Source organism: Anser brachyrhynchus (genome assembly GCF_964034855.1).
Source record: "Anser brachyrhynchus genome assembly, chromosome: 12".
In the NCBI taxonomy this organism is placed as follows: Eukaryota; Metazoa; Chordata; class Aves; order Anseriformes; family Anatidae; genus Anser; species Anser brachyrhynchus.
Window position 1 is genome coordinate 106,472 of NC_137707.1, and position 21,814 is coordinate 128,285.

Below are 21,814 nucleotides of genomic sequence, written 5' to 3' on the forward strand. Positions count from 1 at the left end.
CTGTTCTCAATCTGGCTGTTGGGTCTCTCCCAGTTACTTGTTCTCTCTGCTCAGTTGTCATTGGGCATTTAAATCTCCACAAGCTAACACCTCACAAGCATCAAACATGACAGATTGTGGTACATAACCCTCTGTCACATTCACCCCTATTTTGACGGGGTATCCCATCTTACTATTATCTGGTCATGCCTTTTCCAAGTTGCCAATTGACCAAGCCCTTCTCTGAGGCCTACAGTCACTAGAAACAAAATTAATAGTTGATTTTTCCCGGTCATTATTTTTAACCCTTAGGTTTCCAAATAATTACCAATACAAAGAGTAAGATATATGTACCCTACTACTAGAACAAAAACCCCTTGGGAGCACTTTGATTCGCTATAGGCCAGTCCTTTCTCTCAATCACAAGTCACACTCATTAGTTACCTGTGAAAATAAAAGGTTAGTTTACAACTGTAAGCTTTTATCCTGCTCACAGTCCACTACGAGATTTTTCTCTTCGATTTCAACTTCCAGCAAGTCTTCTGTAGGAACAGCTTCCCAGGTACTAGGCTCGACGGATGCCTTCACTCGAGTATAGTGAGTCCAGCCTTTTTGTGCAGTTCTTACGGCTGTTTCAGTGGTTAGTAGTACTTGGAATAGTCCTTCCCATTCAGGCCGGAGTTTTGATTCTTTCCAGGTCCGAATCAGGACCCAATTTCCTGGTTGATGGTGGAGAATGGGGAATTCCAAAGGTGGGGTTTGAGCCAACAACCCACGGGTCCTGAGAGATGACAAAGAAGAGGACAACCCCAGAATACAGTTCTTAGGAACCTTCTCTTGTTTCGAATTGTGGTATCTCATCCCTTCTGCCCAGATAGGGGAATCCGAACAGCATCTCATACGGTGAAATTCCTATATCGTTTCTTGGTGCTGTTTGAACCTGGAGGAGTGCTAAAGGTAATCATTCTACCCAAGGAAGTTGGGCTTCTAACACTAATTTAGTTAATTGCTTCTTTAACGTCTGGTTCATTCGCTCTACCTTCCCAGAAGAGGAGGGGTGCCAGGGGGTGTGAAAATTCCATTCAATCTCTAAGGCCTGCATTAGCCCTTGCAGTACTCGTGAAGCGAGATGACTTCCGTGACCTGAATCAATGTTTTCAACTATCCCATATCTAGGGACTATTTGCTCCGGTGATACCTTTAGCCACCGTGTTCGCAGTGGCAGATACCGAGGGGAAAGCTTACACCCATCCGGTCAACTAGGACAAACAAGTACTTTAGTCTCCCTACTTTAGGTAACTCGGTAAAGTCTACCTGTATGCTTTGGAAAGGTCAAATCCCTGGCTCCCGTCCCCCTCTAGATGGGTTACGGATGACCTTTTTATTTACCTTTTGACATACGGTACATCCTCTGCATATTTGCTTCGCTACAGTGTATACTCCTACACAGACATACTTTCTTAGCACAACATCACACATTGCTTGCACCTCCCAGTGACTCTCTTGATGTAAAACAGTTAATATTTGCCTCATTGGTGCTTTATTCAGCATTTCTCTCCCATCAGGGAGTATCCATTTTCCCTCAGACTTCGTGGTGCCTGATTCCTTAAAAAAAAAAAAAATCTCTCAAAACTTTTTAATTCTTTCTTAGTTTTCAACAATTCCCTGAATCCTCTCTGGATTTATTCTTTGTTTTCCCTCAGACATTAGATGCCTTAAATACCTGACTTCTCCTTCTACATGTTGTAATTTCTTTTTCAATACTCCCGAGCCGAATAGCTTGTCGAATAGCTTGTCAGTAGCTTCCTTCACAACTCTTTTCTCCTGTCCTGACAATAAATGATCATCTACATATTTGTAACAGTAATACCTCCTCGGGAGGTTGTAATTGCTCCAAAATCTGTTCTAGAACTTGCCCAAATAAATTGGTGGCCCTGTAAACCCCTGAGGTAAAACTGTCCATCTGTATTGTTGCTTCCGCCCCCATTTCAGGGTCTTTCCAGTCAGAGGTGAATAGATCTTTGCTCTCAGGGCCTGAGAGCACTCCATTAATAACACTGTTATTCCAGTCTAACAATTTGCTATTTGAATGCCCAATTTCATCATCAAATCCCTTCCCAACAAGTTAGTCCCTGCCTTTGGTACATACAGTAATTGCCCAGTAATCATTTTATCCCCTACTCTCAGCCTGGTATCCCCCAAAAGTGGGGCTGTTATCCCAGCCCCTTCTACCCCCATCACTTTTAGGGTTTCATTAGTTAATTTAATCCCTGATACTTTACAAGCCAGTAATGATCTAGCTGCCCCAGTGTATTAGGTTCACATACCAAGGTTTGGGGGGGAAGAGGGGGGGTGGAGCAGGCTGCCCCCCCCCCCCCCCCCATACTTGGGAAACTGACCAAACACCACAGCAAATATACCAAAACTTCTAGACTGTTACTTAGATAATGCCTTCATCCTCTTTCCCTGCTCATTCAACTTCAAACAGCTCTGTCAAACACTACATACCCCACCTTTAACACCTTCAATAACCCTTTTTAACACTTCTATCTTTCTCCAGCCTGTACTTTCCCATTTTCCTTCTCTCCTCCTTCTTCCACTCTGGATATTCCTATTTGAAACGGCCAGCCTGGCCACACTTCAAAGCCTGTCTTTCCTTGCCTGCTATTCCTTCATCTCTCTTCCTCTCCTTTCCATCCTGGCCCTGACTCCCCCAGACGATTTTCTTCCTCTCTCTCCAACCCTCTGCCTCACTACCTGCTATGCTGTCAATACCATTAGTTTCGCTCTCTGCTTTTCCTTCTCATCTCCCCTCCCGACATACACCTCCAGGGCCTCCCGCAGGAGGGCCCCCCACAGTGACTGTTCACTACATCCCCCCACCTTCTGGAGCTTTTTCTGTGTATCTTGCCAGGCTTTAATCACAAAATGAACTTTCAAGAGACCTTGGGATACCAGGTCCTTGGGATTCATCCACGAGTACTTTCCCATTCTGACCCCAAATGTCTCATATGATTTCTGTGTTGTGAATTATTATTATTCCAGCCAGGATCAGCAAGGATCCTACTAGTTGTTACCTCACAAAGAAGGACGTACCTATCTCTACTTGGAAACGCATCAGTCTGTAGACTCTGACCCACCTAAAGACCCCTGCAACTGACTGAAGCAAAAACAAAGCACTTACCCCAAACTGCAGCCCAGGCAGAATGAGCTCTCTGATGGGATGCCTGTGACTCAATTACCATTAGGCCCTGCCTGGAACCCAAAGCCAACCACCTGGGAAAGGGGAGGGGCAAAGCACAAGAAAGTAGAAAGCAGAAAGAGAGCAGGAGAAGCAGCAGCTGTTTTTCTTTTCCTTTATTTTCTTCTAGCTTATCTGAACAGCATGCAGAGTGCAGACCGGAGAACTGGCGTCTCTCTAGAAGCAACAATACCAATGCTTTTGCTTCAGCTTTGAATATTGAAATGACAATATGAGAAAGCAAGTTACTGAAGCTAACTGGAATTAGCTCAACTTTTCTTCTGCACAGGAAGAAAAATCTAGCAGCATAACAGATTACACCCCAAAACGAAAATCAATGTAGTAACATCACTCGCAGGAAAAAATGTAGTAAATGTAGTAACATCACTCGCGGCCCCGCGGCGCCTGCAGTACCCACTTTTGGCCACCAGGCGGCGGCAGAGGGCGCCAGGGGGCGCCACCGCGCATGCGCGGCCCCGGAGCGCCTGCAGTACCCACTTTTGGCCACCAGGCGGCGGCAGAGGGCGCCAGGGGGCGCCACAGCGCATGCGCGGCCCCGCGGCGCCTGCAGTACCCACTTTTGGCCACCAGGCGGCGGCAGAGGGCGCCAGGGGGCGCCACAGCGCATGCGCGGCCCCGCGGCGCCTGCAGTACCCACTTTTGGCCACCAGGCGACGGCAGAGGGCGCCACGGGGCGCCACCGCGCATGCGCGGCCCCGGGGCGCCTGCAGTACCCACTTTTGGCCACCAGGCGGCGGCAGAGGGCGCCACGGGTCGCCACCGCGCATGCGCGGCCCCGGGGCGCCTGCAGTACCCACTTTTGGCCACCAGGCGGCGGCAGAGGGCGCCAGGGGGCGCCACAGCGCATGCGCGGCCCCACGGCGCCTGCAGTACCCACTTTTGGCCACCAGGCGGCGGCAGAGGGCGCCAGGGGGCGCCACAGCGCATGCGCGGCCCCACGGCGCCTGCAGTACCCACTTTTGGCCACCAGGCGGCGGCAGAGGGCGCCACGGGGCGCCACCGCGCATGCGCGGCCCCGGGGCGCCTGCAGTACCCACTTTTGGCCACCAGGCGGCGGCAGAGGGCGCCAGGGGGCGCCACAGCGCATGCGCGGCCCCGCGGCGCCTGCAGTACCCACTTTTGGCCACCAGGCGGCGGCAGAGGGCGCCAGGGGGCGCCACCGCGCATGCGCGGCCCCGGGGCGCCTGCAGTACCCACTTTTGGCCACCAGGCGGCGGCAGAGGGCGCCAGGGGGCGCCAACGCGCATGCGCGGCCCCGCGGCGCCTGCAGTACCCACTTTTGGCCACCAGGCGGCGGCAGAGGGCGCCGGGGGCGCCACCGCGCATGCGCGGCCCCGGGGCGCCTGCAGTACCCAATTTTGGCCACCAGGCGGCGGCAGAGGGCGCCAGTGGGCGCCACCGCGCATGCGCGGCCCCGGGGCGCCTGCAGTACCCACTTTTGGCCACCAGGCGGCGGCAGAGGGCGCCAGGGGGCGCCACAGCGTATGCGCGGTCCCGATACGCCTGCAGTACCCACTTTTTGCCACCTGGTGGCGCAGAGGGCGCCACAGCGTATGCGCGGCCCCGAGGCGCCTGCAGTACCCACTTTTCGCCACCAGGCGGCGGCAGAGGGCGCCACAGCGTATGCGGGGCCCCGCGGCGCCTGCAGTACCCACTTTTGGCCACCAGGCGACGGCAGAGGGCGCCACGGGGCGCCACCGCGCATGCGCGGCCCCGGGGCGCCTGCAGTACCCACTTTTGGCCACCAGGCGGCGGCAGAGGGCGCCACGGGTCGCCACCGCGCATGCTCGGCCCCGGGGCGCCTGCAGTACCCACTTTTGGCCACCAGGCGGCGGCAGAGGGCGCCAGGGGGCGCCACAGCGCATGCGCGGCCCCACGGCGCCTGCAGTACCCACTTTTGGCCACCAGGCGGCGGCAGAGGGCGCCAGGGGGCGCCACCGCGCATGCGCGGCCCCGGGGCGCCTGCAGTACCCAATTTTGGCCACCAGGCGGCGGCAGAGGGCGCCAGTGGGCGCCACCGCGCATGCGCGGCCCCGGGGCGCCTGCAGTACCCACTTTTGGCCACCAGGCGGCGGCAGAGGGCGCCAGGGGGCGCCACAGCGTATGCGCGGTCCCGATACGCCTGCAGTACCCACTTTTTGCCACCTGGTGGCGCAGAGGGCGCCACAGCGTATGCGCGGCCCCGAGGCGCCTGCAGTACCCACTTTTCGCCACCAGGCGGCGGCAGAGGGCGCCACAGCGTATGCGGGGCCCCGAGGCGCCTGCAGTACCCACTTTTCGCCACCAGGTGGCGCAGAGGGCCCCAGGGGGCGCCACAGCGTATGCGCTGACCCAAGGCGCCTGCAGTACCCGATTTTCACCAGCAGGTGGCGGAAGGGGGGCATTCAAAGGCGCCACCGCGCATGCGTGGCCCCGCCGCCTGTAGTACCCGCTTCTCGCCGGCAGGATGCGTCCTGAGGGCAGCAGGGACGGCTTCCCAGACCATTTTCCCAGAGAAAGCACAAAGGAAAACAGCAGAAATTTGCACCCCACGCCGCCTCAGGGAGGAAGTGTCTGCCTTGACCAACGTGCCGCTCACGGCTGGGAAGGTGAGCGGCGGCAAGCTGTAACAGTACATTTTTTATCGGGACAAAAAAGGCAGGGAGATAATAATAACGAACCCAACGCGGGCAACGGGATGCTCAGAGCCCAAAGACCACAACTCCCGGCTTGCTGGGGGAATGGTGCTCCTGGCAGCTTGACACTGCAAACACCACAGAGCCAGCCCCAGGCTTCCCCACCTGCAGCCCAGCACCCGCAGACCTGTGCCTGCCACCCCATGCCATCCCCGCCTGGGCTTTCCCTGCCCCAGCCGCCAATCCCCCAGGACCCGGCCTCCACAACGACATCCCCTGCCCTGGGGGTCCTGCCGGGAACCCCCAGCCCCCTCCCCACTTGCGCCTCTGCAAGCAGCCCCCGCCACACAGAGCAGTCCCCCCAGCCCGGGGAGCAAAGACAGCAGCGAGCTGCCCCCCCACCCGGCAGGGCTGGCCCCGCACTCCAAGGGGTCATCAACATCCAGCAGCCGGTGGACACGGGGCCACCCCCCCCCTCCACACCCACCCCGCTACGGAACCTGCACCCACACACAGACGGCGACAGCCACTTCCCCCGATGGCAACCACCAAAGGGGGCACGGGCCAGAAAGCAAACTTTATTAAACTGCTGTGCAGGACTCCCGGGAGGGGGTTGCGGTGGGGCTCCCTGCCCGGTCGTTCTCCCCTTCCCCTGGCGGGCAAGGCAAAGAGCGGCGTCCGTCTGTCCGTCCGTCCATCCCTGCGTGGGGAGCTGATGCTGGAAGTGGGCTTCTCACTGTCGCTGCTTTGGGCAGTTGCGGAGTAATTGCCTTAAGTAACAAGGCAAATTAAACTCATATTCACCTTTTAAAGAAAGTGTACAGCATCGAAGAAGCTTTCAGGGTGGAGGGCAGCTGCGCTACCTAAGCGTTCCCTAGGCCTCCAACTTTACGTGCTATCGCACTAGGGGAACTCGGTGTGCTGACTCTAAGGAAGGGGACGGAGCGTAAAGCAGAGTGGAAACACCACGGATAGGCTCTGCGACCAGATGGGGACCAGATGCTCTTGTGCACACTGAGACCAATAAGCTGCACGTTTGCTACCCTGAGCCAACGACCTGTCATGTTTTTAACAAAACACTGCACTCTAGGGAACTTTTGCTCATTCTAGTATCATCATAATACCAAAACACACCTCCATCCCAAAAGCTCCGTATCTCCAAGGTGCGACCACCCCTCACTGAGGGCATGCTCTGAGTTTCTCAGACCCCTCTACCTTTAAACGAAAGCAAGAAAACTTTACACCAAACATAACCAAGGTATGCCTGACTAGAGTCACTCAAGCCCCACCTAAAGGAGAGAAAATAAATGTAAACTGTCTTAAGTGAAAGGGGGTGTTAGGGAAGATACCATCACCAAGGATACCTTTCTGACTTCCAGGATCAGTCGACGGGCTGAGCCTCTCTTCCCCCCGCACTGGGACGCCGTGGGGTAATATTTGAACGCTTGGTTGTACCAGCTGTCTCCTTGGAAACTTAGAAATCTCTAGAGCCTTTGTGCCTTTTAATGCGTTAACAGCCAGGACGAGTACCTGTGTATTTCATGCGTGCTCGCTTGCTTTCGCGGACAGTGAATTTATCGCTGGCGATCCAAAGAACCTGTGTCCTTGTTGCTGTAATAAATTGCTGTTCATTGCATTGTTCCTAGCCGTGATAGTTCTCATTGAACGCGACTAGAGCGAGGGCGTGCTACGTTATTGGTGAATCCATGACCGTGATAGTTCAGTAACCTGAATCCGACCAGACCCGTAACAGTTAGTCAGCTACGCCCCTTAGCGCGACAGTATTTCATAGGGAAAAACATTAAGCCTAAGATTTCCCATGCCTAAGGCCCTGGGGGTCAGGCAGAGAAGGAACCCGAGACTCTTAGCCATGCGACTCCTGAGAATCGCAGCTTACAGTTAGTCACTCAGCGTCTTCCGGTCTCACAGGATGAGGCAGAGGTATAATCAATTCCTTCTCCATCTCTCTGGAAAGAGCTTTTCTCCTATCTATGACAAAGGAAAAAAAAAAAAAAAGTTGTGATCATGGGAGTCAGTACACAAAGCCACACGCTGTGAATTCACTACTACAGTTAAGATCATTTTTAGTCAAAAAACACCTCGGCAGCAATGTTACCACTGCAAACATAGCGTGGCAAGAAAAATTCCACTCAAGGTAAAGTAAAGGGCAAGCTAAAAGGACGAATGACGTGACCAAAGGCAACTGCAACAACCATCTACCAGATGGTTCCACAGCCCTCGTCCACAGCCCTCAGATTTCACGGTCGTCTTTCCTGACGAATGAATCCTGGAAGAACAGAAAAGATACACAAGGTGTCCTTTGTGGAGCCTTTGGGGAGACTACTGAAAGGAAAACCAAACCAAAAAACTAGGAACAGCAAGCGGCGTGTACGTTGGTTCTGTTAACAGAGTAATGCTAACGTACTAGAAATTTCCACGTTCTTTGCCCTCTACCTTGAAAAAGTCACCCAATTCTGTCAGTGTTCACCATCGCCTTTTTTTTTTTTTTTTTTTTAAATTTTCACGTGGACATCTGAGGAAAACATTTCGAGTCCCTGTCATCAAGGGAGAGGAAGAGAAAAAAAAAAAAAGAGAGGGATGAGGGGGGAAGAAGCGCAGCCATTCCTTGCCTCGGTAATGCGAGCAAAAAGCTCAGGCGCTCGGCAACAATGTGCTTTGAAAGACAAAACACAGAAGAAACTGCATGTTATTTTATCTCAGCTGTAGAGTCACGTGTATTTGTACCTGCTCATTTATTCATCTGCCAGTTTATTTTGCTACAGACGCTACAGAACATAGAGACTGCGAGGTTACTACAACCTTTTGTAACCGATGCGATCTTTGGTAGGAATAGCTATCTAAAAGAGCCAACAAAATCCCCTTTGTCGACAGCCATCTGAACTTTTATCGTCTAACAACAGTCCTACAAACATCCCCCGGGATGCTCAACTTCAGAAACTGTCCGTTCAACCTGAGGCAGAACAAGCCCTTACCCTGGACACCTTCACCTGGCTCTCCACTGCTAGCAGGGTAGCACTCCGATACTGCCCAGTACGCGCTGCAGCCTACTCGCTTACGCGTATTTACTGCGGCCTGGTTCGATACGCTCACAGAGAGACCCATGAAAAATCCACCCTTTATTTCAGAAAAGTAAATAAAGACATACATACATATGACACAGTAAGGAAGAAAAGCTGAACACACGGGATGCCGTCCTTTACCGAGGGGCAGATCCAACATCAGCACAGGGAGCTTTGGGGCACGTGAGCGATCATCTACACCAGCCATCGGAACAAGCCAAACGCACGCACACGAGCCTCGATTTAAAAAAAAAAAAAAAAAAAAAACAAACAAACAAAAAAAAGTTAAGTTCCTTTATAACTTATGGAAGTAACAACCTACAGCTTAGATGCAGTTGGATTGCATCAGCTTAGGGACTGCCTCCTTCAAAATGCGCGGGGGGGTGGGAAAACCAGTCTCGAAAACCTGTTGCCTAACAGGAGACTGTTGCCTGCTCCTCCATAGGTTACGTTCCTCCAAGCATCGTCCTGTTCCTGGATTTTACCAGCCACAACGGGATGGTCCCACTGGCATGATTCGGGGACGCTTCGCACGGGGTTTATTTGACGCTGAAGTAAGTCTTCTGCGGGTATAAGTAACGCAGCACGAGATGGAAAGTAAGCTAAGGCACCGTCTGCGGCACAACGCTTGTGCGATATTGGACCTGAGGGGACCAGTCGAAGCCTGCAATAATCGCTGAACGGGTGGGTAAGTAGGGAGCCCTACGGGAAACAGAGCTCATGTTCTGCGAAGCTCTTTTCCCGTCAAGAAGAGGACCTTTTCTATTCAGCGTCTTTACCGAACTTTAGGCTACTTCCTATTCGCTTTGGCAAGTTAGCCTCCGTAGAAGCCAAGAGATTTTAAACTGCCAAGCACCATTTATAGTTCCTGTTCTCCAACGACAGGGAATTTCAATCGGGGCGCTAGTTAATAGGAAAGTCTGGCTCTGTTTCACGCAAATCAAGTACCTAAACCACAGACAGGAGTCTGCAGAAAGAATACTTTAAAAGGTGAATTTAAAGAGAGTGATAATACTCACTTTTCCAACATTTCTGCAATGACTGTGGCAAAAAAGGCTGAACCAGGGATGTCTCCATCATCCACTCTAGGATTTAGCAACTCCATACAGTTATGGGTCAAACACCACAGCTTCAACGCAAGGCAGACAGGGACCTCGAAGGTCACGTTTCTGTCTGCATACTGAGTTCCAATGGAAAGCCCCCAGCCGCTCAATTCCCAAGCAACTTTGCCACGGCCAGCGCTTACCTGGAGTTTTGCTTTCTCTCGCTGCTCAGTACGGGCCCAAGGCCTCTTTTGTTGCACACAGGTCAAGCAAAACTCTCGGGACATAACCAGTAGACAGACAGACAGGCAGAAATTGCCTCTCACGTCTGTCTTGACCGACCACAATCAGCGTTCTGGAAAGCCCTGCAAGCACCGGTTTATTTCTAGGACAACTCTGAAAGCTGAGGTGGGACAAAGGTTAGCCTCTTGTACCAAAGACTGAGCAACAAAGAGACAGAGCTCGACAGGCCAATTCATTCTAGGTCTAAGAAGCTACTACAGCTCGGCAGGCACCACGCAGCTTTCCTTTGCGCTTCCCCGCGCCGAGCGGTTCGCGCTTCTGCAAATTCGATTAAGCCTTTGAGCCTGGGCTGCAGGAAGTTTACGAGCACGCCTCAGTTTCTCCCAAAGGTTGCTGCGACTTACCTGGACAGACGGGCTGCTCTTTCTCCTGGGAAACCTGCGACTGCAGCACGCCAGCTGCAGCTTTCCTCCCTTCAGCTGCCGCGCCACCTTCGCTCGGCGACAAACCCCGCGGGGGTCCCAGCGGCGGGGAGCTGCTTCTGCCCTGGTGAGCCGCAGGGAAAGGAGAGAGCCGGCCGTCAGCACGCGGGGGGAGGAAAACCTCCGAGGCGCAGCCCGACGATCGAGCGCAGCGAGGACCCGCGCCCGGCCGCCGCAGCCCCCACCCCTCCCGGCCCGACGCTCCGGGGAAGCGCCCCCGAAGGCTCTCGCTCGCCTCACCGCCGGCAGCCGCGCTCGCAGCCAGCGGCAACCTGCGCCTCCCGGCGCGCACGGCCCGGCCCCGGCCCCGGCCCCGGCCCCGGCCCCGGCTCGGGGAAAGACCGGCGGCGCACCACAGAACTACAGCTCCCAGCATGCCGCGGGACGGAGCAGTCCATCCGACGCAGAGGGGAGTCGGCCAAGCGCACACAACCCCCCCCCCCCCCGCCGCACTCTCTGCGCCCGCCCGCCCCCCTCCCCCCCAGCCCTCCGAAGCCCCGCGCAGTGCAGATCCCGCCGCACGCCCGGTCCGCTCCGCTCCGCTCCGGCGCGGCGCCGCCCCCGCCCCGCACAAGGGCCGTTTCCGCAGAAGCTGCCGACCACGTGGCGCCCCAACCGCCCGCCGCCTCGTCCCCTCCCGGCCCGGCCCGCCCGGGGCGGCACCGACCACCAACCTCGTTGCGGCGCCGCGCCTCAGCGGCCCGGCCCGGCCCGGCCCGAGCCGAGCCCGGCCCGGCCCGGCCCGACAGCTTCCGCCCATAGTGCCGGCAAGCCCTGCACGGCACCTCCGCCCTAGGTTCCTCCGAGCCAATCACAGAGCGTTTCCGCCCTCAGTGAAGGCGAGCCGTGACACCACTTCCGCCCTCAGCGAAGGCATGTCCTGACGGCAGTTCCGCCCTCGATTCCCAGCCAATCACGGAGTGCTTCCAGCCTCAGTGCCTGCACGCTCTGTAGGCCGCTTTCCGCCCTCGGTTCCCAGGCCGGTACAGAGCCAGCCCGGCGCGGCTCCCACTCCGGAGAAGGGCGCCGCCATTTTGCCGCGGGCAGGGGTCCTGCGGCGCCGCCCGGCTCCCCCTCCTTAGGCGAGTCGGCCCGCTCCGCGCATGCGCGGAAGCAGAGCGGCAGGCACGGCTTCCCGGAGCAGACACAGAATCTTCTAGGTTGGAAGAGACCTCCAAGATCACCTAGTCCAACCTAACACTTAACAAGTCCTCCACTAAACCATATCGCTAAGCTCTACATCTAAACGTCTCTTAAAGACCTCCAGGGATGGTGACTCAACCACTTCCCTAGGCAGCCCATTCCAATGCCTAACAACCCTTTCAGTAAAGAAGTTCTTCCTAATATCCAACCTAAACCTCCCCTGGTGCAACTTTCGCCCATTCCCCCTCGTCCTGTCACCAGGCACGTAGGAGAACAGACCAACCCCCACCTCGCTACAGCCTCCTTTAAGGTACCTGTAGAGAGCGATAAGGTCGCCCCTGAGCCTCCTCTTCTCCAGGCTGAACAACCCCAGCTCCCTCAGCCACTCCTCGTAAGACTTGTTCTCCAGACCCCTCACCAGCTTCATTGCCCTTCTCTGGACTCTCTCAAGCACCTCCATGTCCTTGCACTAAGCTGTGCTGATGTGTGAGCTAAAAAAAAAAAAAAACCAAACCACCACTCACAGCTTTATGCGTTTACACAACTTAGGGCAGAGGTTGCCCTGTGGTGCCTTTTTTTTTTAACCTTTTTTTTTTTAAAAAAAGAAGGTCTGGGTATGCTTGGCCCTCTCCTAACAAAGCTTGCAGCAGGTGGTATCTTCCTATCGTTTCTAGCCGAAGGGAAAAGTAGCCCTAGCCTAAAGGTAACAGGACTTTGTCTTTACTTGTTTGGAAGTAAGCTAAATATTTATAAGTGCTTCCTGCAAAATACAAGCTACCAGAAAATGTAACCACAGAACAAGAAATTTTATCTGCAGAATAAAATTCTGCACTGCTGAGGCACATGCCTGTTCTTTAATCCCAGTCCTTTCGGGAATACCAAAATCCGCTGGAGGCAAATTGATGCTAGACAGGTAAACTTCAGAAGGGGGTATATGTTATACTTAGGAAACACCTTGCACTTGGCATCCAAGGTCCAAGCTGCCAGTGTGCTCTGTTTTGCCGGTGACTGCCACCCGAGCTGACTGTAGGAAAGTCACAGTCCTTTCTGAAGGTGTTTAAGAATTCGGTGCAACTTTTTCCTCAAAGCACAAACACCTCCACGACTTTAAAGCATACTCCTAAGCATGGCTTCATTAAAACATTTTCAAAACTAAGAAGTAACAAAGTACGGGCGTTTAGAAAAGGGTTGTCGGTTAGCCACCCCAGGCAGCCCTGAGCGCCCGGCAGACCCTTGCTCGTTTCCTCTCCCGAGCCAGGTGGGGGAAGACAATCAGAAAGGTGCAAGCAAGGAAAGTCACGTGTTGAGGTCAAGACAGCTTAACGGGCACAGAAAAAGCAGCATGCACAAGCAAAGTAAAGTAAGGAGTCCAACGTTCACTCCAACCCACCCCATCTTAGCCCCAGCTTTTACTGCTGAGGGTGCCACACACTATGGTCAGCCATCCTGGCTGCGTGCCCTCTGACATACAGTTAAAAAAGAAAACAAAGCAAAAAAAAAAACCCTCAGGATCTGAGAAGGCAGTGGGTGTCCTCAGAGGGGGCATGGAACCAATAGCAGCACGGTACAAGCTGGAAAGGACGCTGCTGCACAAATGTGAAAGACCTGCAGGACCTCCGGAGGGTCCTGAGCAGAGCACGCAGGTCCTTGGGAAGTGTGTGTGTGTGTGGGGCGGGAACTAGGATGTCTAAGTAGAGGAGAAAGTAAGTGTTGTGGGCCTCATGTGTGCACAAGAAGGGTTCCTGAGATGTAGCCCTGGGGGTACCTCCCTGCACGGTGGGCATCCCACTGTCCTTCAGGCCCAGCAGCTGGCTCTTGTCACGTCTCACAGAGTCCTCCTTCCTTTTTGTAGTGTCCGATGGCGGAGAAGGAAGAAAGAAGAGTCCCAGTGTGGAGCTGCAAGGCAAGAAGAATGGAGGAGGTAGCCAGAGAAAGGCAGCCTGGGCAAACGGACTCTCCTATCACCGGGACTGCGGGCACGTCAGAGCATGTCTGGTTTGCATTGGATGCCCTCCCTGTAAGCACAGCTGGCCTTTAATACAGATGTACTGTATTAAAAGAGACACCTTACGTTTCTCAGTGACCTTCAGTAATAATACCTGTAGTGTGGAAGAAAGGGGATAATGATGTAAATTGCATTCGTGGAATCAAGCATGTGCCTACTCCATCACAGCATTAAAACACACAATTGGGACAGCATTATATTCCACATATTTCCACAGTGACTCCCCTCAAAGTTTCTTTACCTCTTTTCTTTTTTTTTCCATCCCAAGAATAGAGCTGTCTGCCAACTTCCCATTCAAATATCTGACTACAAAATCTGACATTCCAGACAAAGCTCTAAGAAATCTATCAGTATGTGAAGCTACTTCTAAAGCCTTTTAAAACAAAACGACTGCTGTTATCCCTGCACTTGGAGAATGTTTATGTTGAAATTAAAAGCTTCAAAGGAAGCCTAAAAAATTCACAACTGCACAACTTTAGAACAAAAGAAAAAAGTCAAGTGATTCTAGGTAAAAAAGTGAGATCAGTTTCTACTTTGTTCCCTATACACAAATTAAAGACAGAAATTCTTGAGTATTTAAAGCACAGACCTATAAGTAAACTATTATCAATGATCAAACTTCTTTAATACAAAGTATTTAAATTATATTTTTAAAACAATGATGAGAACAGCCCAGTTCTGCCGTAAATTCGCAATCACACAAGTACCTTGCTGCATTTCTCATGTGTTTTTTGTTGTTCTTCTGTAGTGTACGGAACTCAGGAAAAAAAAAAAAACTGCTTACACTACTTGGAAAACCATCAGACAGGAATCTAATTAACCTCATCAGCCAGGGATTTTCAAATTACTTATGTACTGCACAATAGATAAATACTCCCCACCCCTCACCCCCATCTTTCAAAGTAATGTCTTAGTTCTTTGGATTAAATGATGACCAGCTGAATTGGTTTTGTCTTCTTGGCAACACTAAATCCAGTGACAGATCTCTTTGTTCTTTTTCTGAATCCACTAGCTGATAGCCAAGCATGTTTATAGCACCTTTGCAAACTTCCTGTATTTTCTTAATTTTCTGGAATGAAAGAACATTTCTCCAGGCCTGGGAAACATTAACTGCATCTCGAGACGTGATTTTGAAGGCTTCTTTTTTTCTTCCTGGCCCCTGTCCATGGGTGATGTTATAGACCCAACTTTTGAGTGTGGGGGTCAAACTAAGATCTGCAAATTTATACATTTCTGAGATTTCTGATAATGGATCTCTTACCAGATCTTCAAAACGGATCATTAGATAGCGATCTTTAAGGAAACTAGGTGGTTTTAGAGTAGCTGTTTCATAAATCTGAACATGACTTCTACAAATCTCTTGCATTACTTTGTATTTGCTATCTTCCACTTTAGTGCCATTGGTACTCAGAACAATTCCATTGTCACGGGCTAATGCTTTGACTGATTGTTCTCGTGACTTGACAACTGCCCTGGGGTCACGGACCAGGTGAATGATTTTGAGGTTCAGGGATGGATCAGTGAGAAGTGGGTAGAGGACCTTCAAGTCAAAAAACCGAACCTCCTTGATGACAACATGGCTGTAAGTTTTACAGGCTTCCTCCACCTTGGTGAATGGATACCGTCCACAAAGAGTCTTGCACGCCATTTCACTGGTTATGTCAGTACGCTGAAAGGAGTCACAAGCAGGAGCTGAACATAGAGCTCGACTCACTGCCCACTGGAAAAGATCAGATAAGTTTCTTTTCCAAGGCATGTAAGCGTCAAACACAGACATGTCACACAGAAAGACCGACCTGACTAGGTCCCGCACTGCCATGTGCAAGACCTTGGCACTGTTCTGATACATCGTAACCCATACGTGCCAGGCAGGCTCCATCAGGTAGAAGACACTGGGGTGCTGGCTGAAAAGTTGACCAACAAAAGAAGATCCTGACCGCCAGGAGGAGAGAATGAGGATGTGGACTTGAGACGGCTTCTCCTCAGACTGAAGCATGAAGCTACTGTACCGGGCATACATGAAGACTAAGAATCCAGTCTGAACCATAACAAAAAGTATAACAATTGTGCTAGAGATCCGAATCCTTGCCATTCTCACCGAGGAAAAGCAATTTAAAACGCTGAAAAAGAGAAGGAAAATGCTGGTGAGCCGTTGATGCTATGGTGTAACAATGATAAAACTTACACAATACAAACTCTTGCATTAGTAAGACCTTTCTTTAGATGTTCATATACATAGTTCAGCACTATTTGGTTCCTTTATCAGTAGTACTCAGAGGAGAACATCTGCAGATGGACGGGTGTTGAAAACAGAAAGAAAGAAATGCATTACAACAAGGTCACAGTAAAAGTAAGTTTATAGTGAAGGTTTGATGCTGAAAGAAATCTTGTGTTGAGGCTGCTCAACTGCTGGAATAAAAACAATAAAAAATATAAAAAGGTCTCAACTTGGATTCTGGGAAACGCTGCCAAGGAAAAAGAAAATCTTAGTCACTCCACTCCACTGTAGTTCAATCTCAGTCTAACAGTACAAGGGTTTCTATCGCTTGAAAGGAGTAGATGGGAACATTAGCAACTGTGGGTACTGAAATTAAAATCATGTTCTCATTAACTGTAAGCGTTGCACCCTGTGGTAACTGTAGGACACTACACCAACTGATGATAGTGCACAATTTTCTATTTTTCAAAATTACAGGAGATGGGTGAAAACTTGCAACCTCAAGCAGCTTCTGGCTATAAATGTTATACGGAACAAGCAGCTGATGCATGCCTTTCGTATGGAGTGCATATTCCCCATGACTGACTACTCTGAGATTGCATTTAAGGAACTATCCATTTTTGAGTTAGAATTAGCTACATGCACTCCTCACAGCTTTTCCCTAGAGATTTTTGTCACCTGACTCTTGGTACTCTCACTTTAGCAGATTCCACTTGAAAGTAGTTAGTATGTTAACAGGCTGGGTTTTAGGGAAATATGAATTCTCAGGTACGAAGACCATATCAAGGCTTTTATATGTAACTATTTACTATCTAACTGCATTTAAACATTTTTTTTCTTGTTACAATGAATGGCAGATATACCAACACACTCTGGACTGTTGAAAACAAATAATACATACTAGCAAATACAGATGCAAACCCATTTGAGGTAATACGTGAGCTAAGTTCTTAGTGCTAGCATTATGAAACATGAAAAAGACTATTTACTAGTACTGAAAGCTGAAACAAATGGTTAATTAAAAGAGATGGTAGAAACAGGCAGTCTCAGCTCTTTCCACTGCCCAAATGTCTTGTCAGGATATAAACACTATTTTAAATGAACACAATTTTGCTACTAAACTTTTGTTTATAAGCCGAGAAAAGCAGCAGAAATATTTTTTTTCTCCCAAACTACCGTATTTCACTTGCATGATATACTCTTTATATTCACCTACTCAGCTACAAATGACTTTTCACTGTTTTATTATGTTCCCTGCTTCATCACATAATATCATTCTGTAGCTACACGAAAGCATTTATCTATCTCTAAAACCATGGATATCCCCAATTTTGTTACGCTGCCCATTGAGGCAAGGACATTTTGTCCAGTGACTCCACATTTGCATCAATGCTGCACCAATATCCATGACACATGCCTGCAATAGCACCTCTGAGGATGAAACCCAAGGCCCACTAAGCCTCCCTTGCATAGTTCCCAATGCTTATCAGACGCTCTGCTAAGCCACTTCAGTCTGCTAGCTTGGAAGAGAACTACTCACTCATTTTTTTGAACCTAGCTCTTTAGTGTCTAAGCAACGCAACACTGTACATAACAGTACCGGAGCTGGCACAAGGAAGGGGGGGAAAAAGGCATAGTTACAAAAGGAGGAGCCCCAGATCACAGCTGCCAACAAAATACATCTCGAGCCATACACTCAGATCTTTACAGTAACAATTATTAGACCTTTTGAACATCTACTGCATAATTGTGTCATGAAATTATTTACATATACTTTTCAGGTGGAGTTATGCTAGGCCTCCCTTACGATCGGTCCCTCAAGCCTCCTGGGTCACTACTCACATTACAGAACCACACAGCTAACTGCCGAGCTTACAAAGTAGAAATGAACAGTGAAAGGTATAAACTCACACACCTGTGAAACAAACCAATAAACAAAAAAGCATGTGTTTTTCATCAAGCTACTGCAATTCTTTTGCCATGTCAAAACAGTGATTAAAGGACCCTGGTTAGTCTCACAGTATCACTGAACGATTGGGGTTGGAAGGGACTTCGGGAGGTCTTCTGGTCCAACTCCTGCTCAAGCAGGGACACTCAGAACAGGTTGCCCAGGACTATGTCCAGGATGAATATGAACCACGGGCAGAAAGGGAGCACAACAGCAGCCGGACTTCCTACCCATTACTGCCACTTCAGATGCCTTCTCAGTGACCAGATCCTCTAGCAAACACCTTCTCATTCGCTCATGAGACCAGAATGAACAGAAGTGGCAATGGTGCTGCAAGAAAATCTGATTGATACGGACATCAAGTTGCTTCACACCTTTCATGTCTCTGCAAAGTCTGAAGTATCACAACAGTTGGTATCACAATATACGCTTTTATACATAAAGATGCTGCTAAGCATAAATTATTTTAATAACAGTTACAATGGTATTAACAGAACACTTTTCAGACCTAAAATGGTACCAAAATATGGAGAAGGGAAGAAATAATTTGTGCAGAGGATGATCATTTACCTCATGCTTTTAGGGACATCACATGAGGTATTTGTCACATGAGACAAGTAATATTGTAATCAAGCAAACATCTTTGCAGGTCTGAGAACAGCATTACTGTTGAGTGAACTTCCTTTCAGTACAGAATTCAACCTGAAAATTAACAAAAATTAACTTTAGAGTTAGAAAAAAATCCTCCTATTATATTATACTAAAGACAGAAAGAGAGCAGCGCATATGGGCTCTCTGAGCCTGGGGCAAAAGACTGGCATGAAAGACTCCCTCGGAACAAAAAGATCTGCGTTTGTTGCAGGAAGACTGAAAATTTGGACTAGAATAAAGCAAAGAACTGAAAACAACTGAGGGAAGAATTACAAGTACCTGCTCCCACAAAATGAGTTCTGAGCAACTGAATCTTAGCTGCCTTTGCCAAAGTCTTCCCCAGCCATTTTGTGTCTAAGAACATTTCAAGCACACTTTCTTTTAAAACAGCTTATATTTACGAAGTATTTTTTAAAGCCAAAGTCTTTATAGATTACAAAGAAATTAACTTCCACAAAATGTAAAAATACAAATTTGAATGAATATCCAATGATGTATTATATCCTCAGGCTTTCACTAGCTGAAAATTATTTTGTCCAGTATGATTGTCATACACTAAATACTGACTTTCAGACCAACCATTAGAGCTGAATGTACGTAAGATTTATGTACTTATAATTCACCAAGGTACACCTCAGTACTGACTGTGAAAACGATCATATTGGTGTCATGAATTTTACGGAATTAATATGAAAATGTTTGTGCATGGCTTGATAAACAGAGCAAAGGTCACTTGGAGGTCTGCATTTTATGAAGGTGTTTACTCACTACATACTTCAGATATAAGACATTACACCGATACGTATAAGAGAAAACAAAACAAAATAAAATCACCACCACAAGAATTGCTTCTGTGAGCTTACATTAGAAACAATTCTGCTGCTCAAAACAGTGAAAATGCATGAACATTACAAAACAGATCCGAGAACAATGCACAATATTACAGTAATTCTTCCTATAAATCACACAGCTGACAACACATTGCTTAACAATAGTATTCCACAACTGGAAATGGAACATCTTCAAAAGACAAAAGCTTGCTGCACTGTCAACAATGTGTGGTAAAAAATAAAAAATAATAATTTAAAAAGCTTAGAGGGTGCCTTCTATAACCACCAGTACTTCAAAAAGAGTTAAAAGTCTTTCCAGTAGTTGTTGATGGCTAAATCATTGAATGGACTGCCTGCTTAATTATTTTAACCTAACGGTGAAAGTACAACAACAGAAATAATTAAACTACAGTAAAGGTACCATAATCAGATGTTTCAAATTCTGACGTTATATTAGCATTTTAGCTGATAGTGCTATTTCTGCTTTCGAAAACAGCATTTCTTTTACAATTTAGTGGTAAAAGACATGCAGGAGTCACTCCCAGGTAACCATCAGGATTCAACACTTCATAATGCAATGAAACATACCACAGATTTCATGATATGACCATAAAAGTTTTATATATATATATATACGTATAAAAGGTATCGGGAATTGATTTTTTTTTTACTTCTTTTTTTTGGCCAAAACAGTTTGGAGTTAGATAAAGTTGTACACCTTGAACAAACAGCAGTGTTGAGGCATAGCCCTACAACACCTGTTTTTCCATGCTGAGGATCACAAGGTGTTTTCAGCTACCAGAAAACAGACTGCAACTGAGCAGACCTCGCGTCTTCCGATCTGCGTTGACTGCTTCTAAGGATGGCAAAACTGGGGCCGTGGGGACACCTGCGGTGACCGACCGTTCCCCTGCCGCGGGCTTTGGCAGCACCAGGGCGGCGGCGGCCCAGAGCGGCCGGGGACGTGAGGGCGGAGGCGCGCTGCGCAGAGCCCCACGGAAACAACCGTTACAGGTAAGAAACTATGGCAAGGTCGTTCGTCCTACACGCCGCTTTCACCTACAAACAGACGCTGGACACTGCAGAAAAGAGGGAAGGGACTTCCCGGAACGGCAGGAAATGCTCTCTACAGCACCTGATTTAACCGTCTAATTCCAGCAAAAACACCTTAACTCGGATCAGCCATATTCTCTAGGGAAGGAAAAGACAGGAAAAAAAAAAAAAAAAAGGCAAATTTTCAGCAGCGTTCCCTTGACCACAACCGACCGCACCGCGCGGAGCCCCGCCGCCAAGTCACCGGCGCGCGCGAGCGGCTGAAAGAGAGCGGGCGCTGCCGTCGGACGGGCCCGTCCTCGCCGCGGACCCCGCGCCCGCCCGGCTCGCCGGCCGCGGCAGGGGCCCTGCGAGACGCCCTTCGCCCCCGCCGGCCCGGCCGTACCTCCCCGCCGCCTCCCGGCACCGCGAGGATCCGCGCTCCCCACGGAGACAATGGGCCGCTTTCAGACGTGGCCAAGGCGCCGCGGCAGCGGGAGGAGCCCGGGAAGGCGCCGATCCGCCCCGCGCTGAAGCATCCCCGGGCAGGGCCCCGCCTGACAGGGGCCGCCCGCCCCGCCCCGCCCCCGGCCGCCCAAGCGGGACCGGCGCGGCAGGGGGCAGCCGGCCGGGCCCGCCCCCGCTGCCCGGAGGCGGCGAGGAGCCGCCTGTAGCCGTCCGCTCGCAGGGTGCGGGGGGCCTCACCGGAGCCTCTCCGCTGCCACGCCGCCAGCCTGGGCCGTGTCCCCGCACCCCCCCCCCACGGCGCTCTCGAAGGGCCCGGGCCTGCCGCGTTCGACGCCCGCAGCCCAGCCGCGGTGCCGTTAGCGGCCTGGCGCGAGCCGTGCAGGGGGGCCGGGTGGCGCCGCCCGCCGCAGGCCGCTCGGCTCCTTAAACGAGCGCGGAGGCGTTTTCAATCTGGCATCGCCCCTGAAAACGCTCCTGAGGCAGGCTCTTAATACTCGGCCCTCCAAACATTTACGTTCCCGCTTTTATCTATGTGAGAGACTTTTAACCCACTACTTACTTTTTCTCTTAATGAGACACTTCCAGAAAGCGAAGTGATTTTAGCATGCTTCTGAATCCACCCTCAGTGAACGAGGTTTAGATTACTCACTGACATGTGCATACACGGTAGTTCTGTGCAGTAGCATGGTGTTGGACTGCAGTGGAATTTTTATTTACTGCTGCTTAGCAAGCCAAAGGAATAGTCCTTACAGCCAGCCTTCCAAGAAAAGGAGCTTCAGGAAGAAGTCTCCCTACTAGTTGTTATGGTTCCACAT

At 50.5% G+C, this 21,814-nt stretch overlaps 2 protein-coding genes across 48 annotated transcripts; one reads left to right on the top strand and one right to left on the bottom strand.

Annotated features, from left to right (window-relative positions):
• The first annotated feature begins 3,599 nt into the window (after window positions 1–3,599).
• On the top strand, window positions 3,600–7,907 carry LOC308176523 (uncharacterized protein). 4 transcript variants are annotated; one of them, XR_013938301.1, is made up of 4 exons: window positions 3,619–5,011; window positions 5,342–5,607; window positions 5,687–6,626; window positions 7,768–7,907. XR_013938301.1 is itself a non-coding variant. In XM_080552313.1 (3 exons), exons 1-3 carry the CDS (start codon window positions 3,767–3,769, stop codon window positions 6,570–6,572), a joined length of 2,397 nt encoding a protein of 798 aa, XP_080408439.1. In that variant the 5' UTR covers window positions 3,627–3,766; the 3' UTR covers window positions 6,573–7,907. The 4 variants fall into 4 exon arrangements, 2 of the variants coding, with proteins under 2 accessions (XP_080408440.1, XP_080408439.1); XR_013938302.1 differs by having other exon boundaries at window positions 3,624–5,011; window positions 5,687–6,660; XM_080552313.1 differs by having other exon boundaries at window positions 3,627–5,011; window positions 5,687–7,907.
• Window positions 6,415–21,098, bottom strand: LOC308176532 (carbohydrate sulfotransferase 5-like). 44 transcript variants are annotated; one of them, XM_080552395.1, is made up of 10 exons: window positions 20,635–20,685; window positions 18,589–18,720; window positions 12,162–15,972; window positions 11,379–11,860; window positions 10,627–10,768; window positions 10,183–10,382; window positions 9,027–10,089; window positions 7,387–7,845; window positions 6,991–7,071; window positions 6,415–6,626 (listed from the first exon to the last, which is right to left on the bottom strand). In XM_080552395.1, exons 2-3 carry the CDS (start codon window positions 18,591–18,593, stop codon window positions 14,763–14,765), a joined length of 1,215 nt encoding a protein of 404 aa, XP_080408521.1. In that variant the 5' UTR covers window positions 18,594–18,720; window positions 20,635–20,685; the 3' UTR covers window positions 6,415–6,626; window positions 6,991–7,071; window positions 7,387–7,845; window positions 9,027–10,089; window positions 10,183–10,382; window positions 10,627–10,768; window positions 11,379–11,860; window positions 12,162–14,762. The 44 variants fall into 44 exon arrangements, 41 of the variants coding, with proteins under 41 accessions (XP_080408521.1, XP_080408520.1, XP_080408523.1 ...); XM_080552394.1 differs by having other exon boundaries at window positions 6,415–6,660; XM_080552397.1 differs by having other exon boundaries at window positions 6,415–6,556; window positions 7,221–7,845.
• Between the last annotated feature and the right edge of the window lie 716 nt (window positions 21,099–21,814).

Bases quoted from the DNA above. Each gene is read 5' to 3' on its own strand.
- LOC308176523 (XM_080552313.1), top strand. From the start codon at position 3,767: ATGCGCGGCCCCGCGGCGCCTGCAGTACCCACTTTTGGCCACCAGGCG. The intron at 5,012-5,341 runs GTCGCCACCGCG...GGGGCGCCACAG, and splicing joins GGCGGCAGAGGGCGCCACGG to CGTATGCGCGGTCCCGATAC. The intron at 5,608-5,686 runs GTGGCGGAAGGG...TCTCGCCGGCAG, and splicing joins TACCCGATTTTCACCAGCAG to GATGCGTCCTGAGGGCAGCA.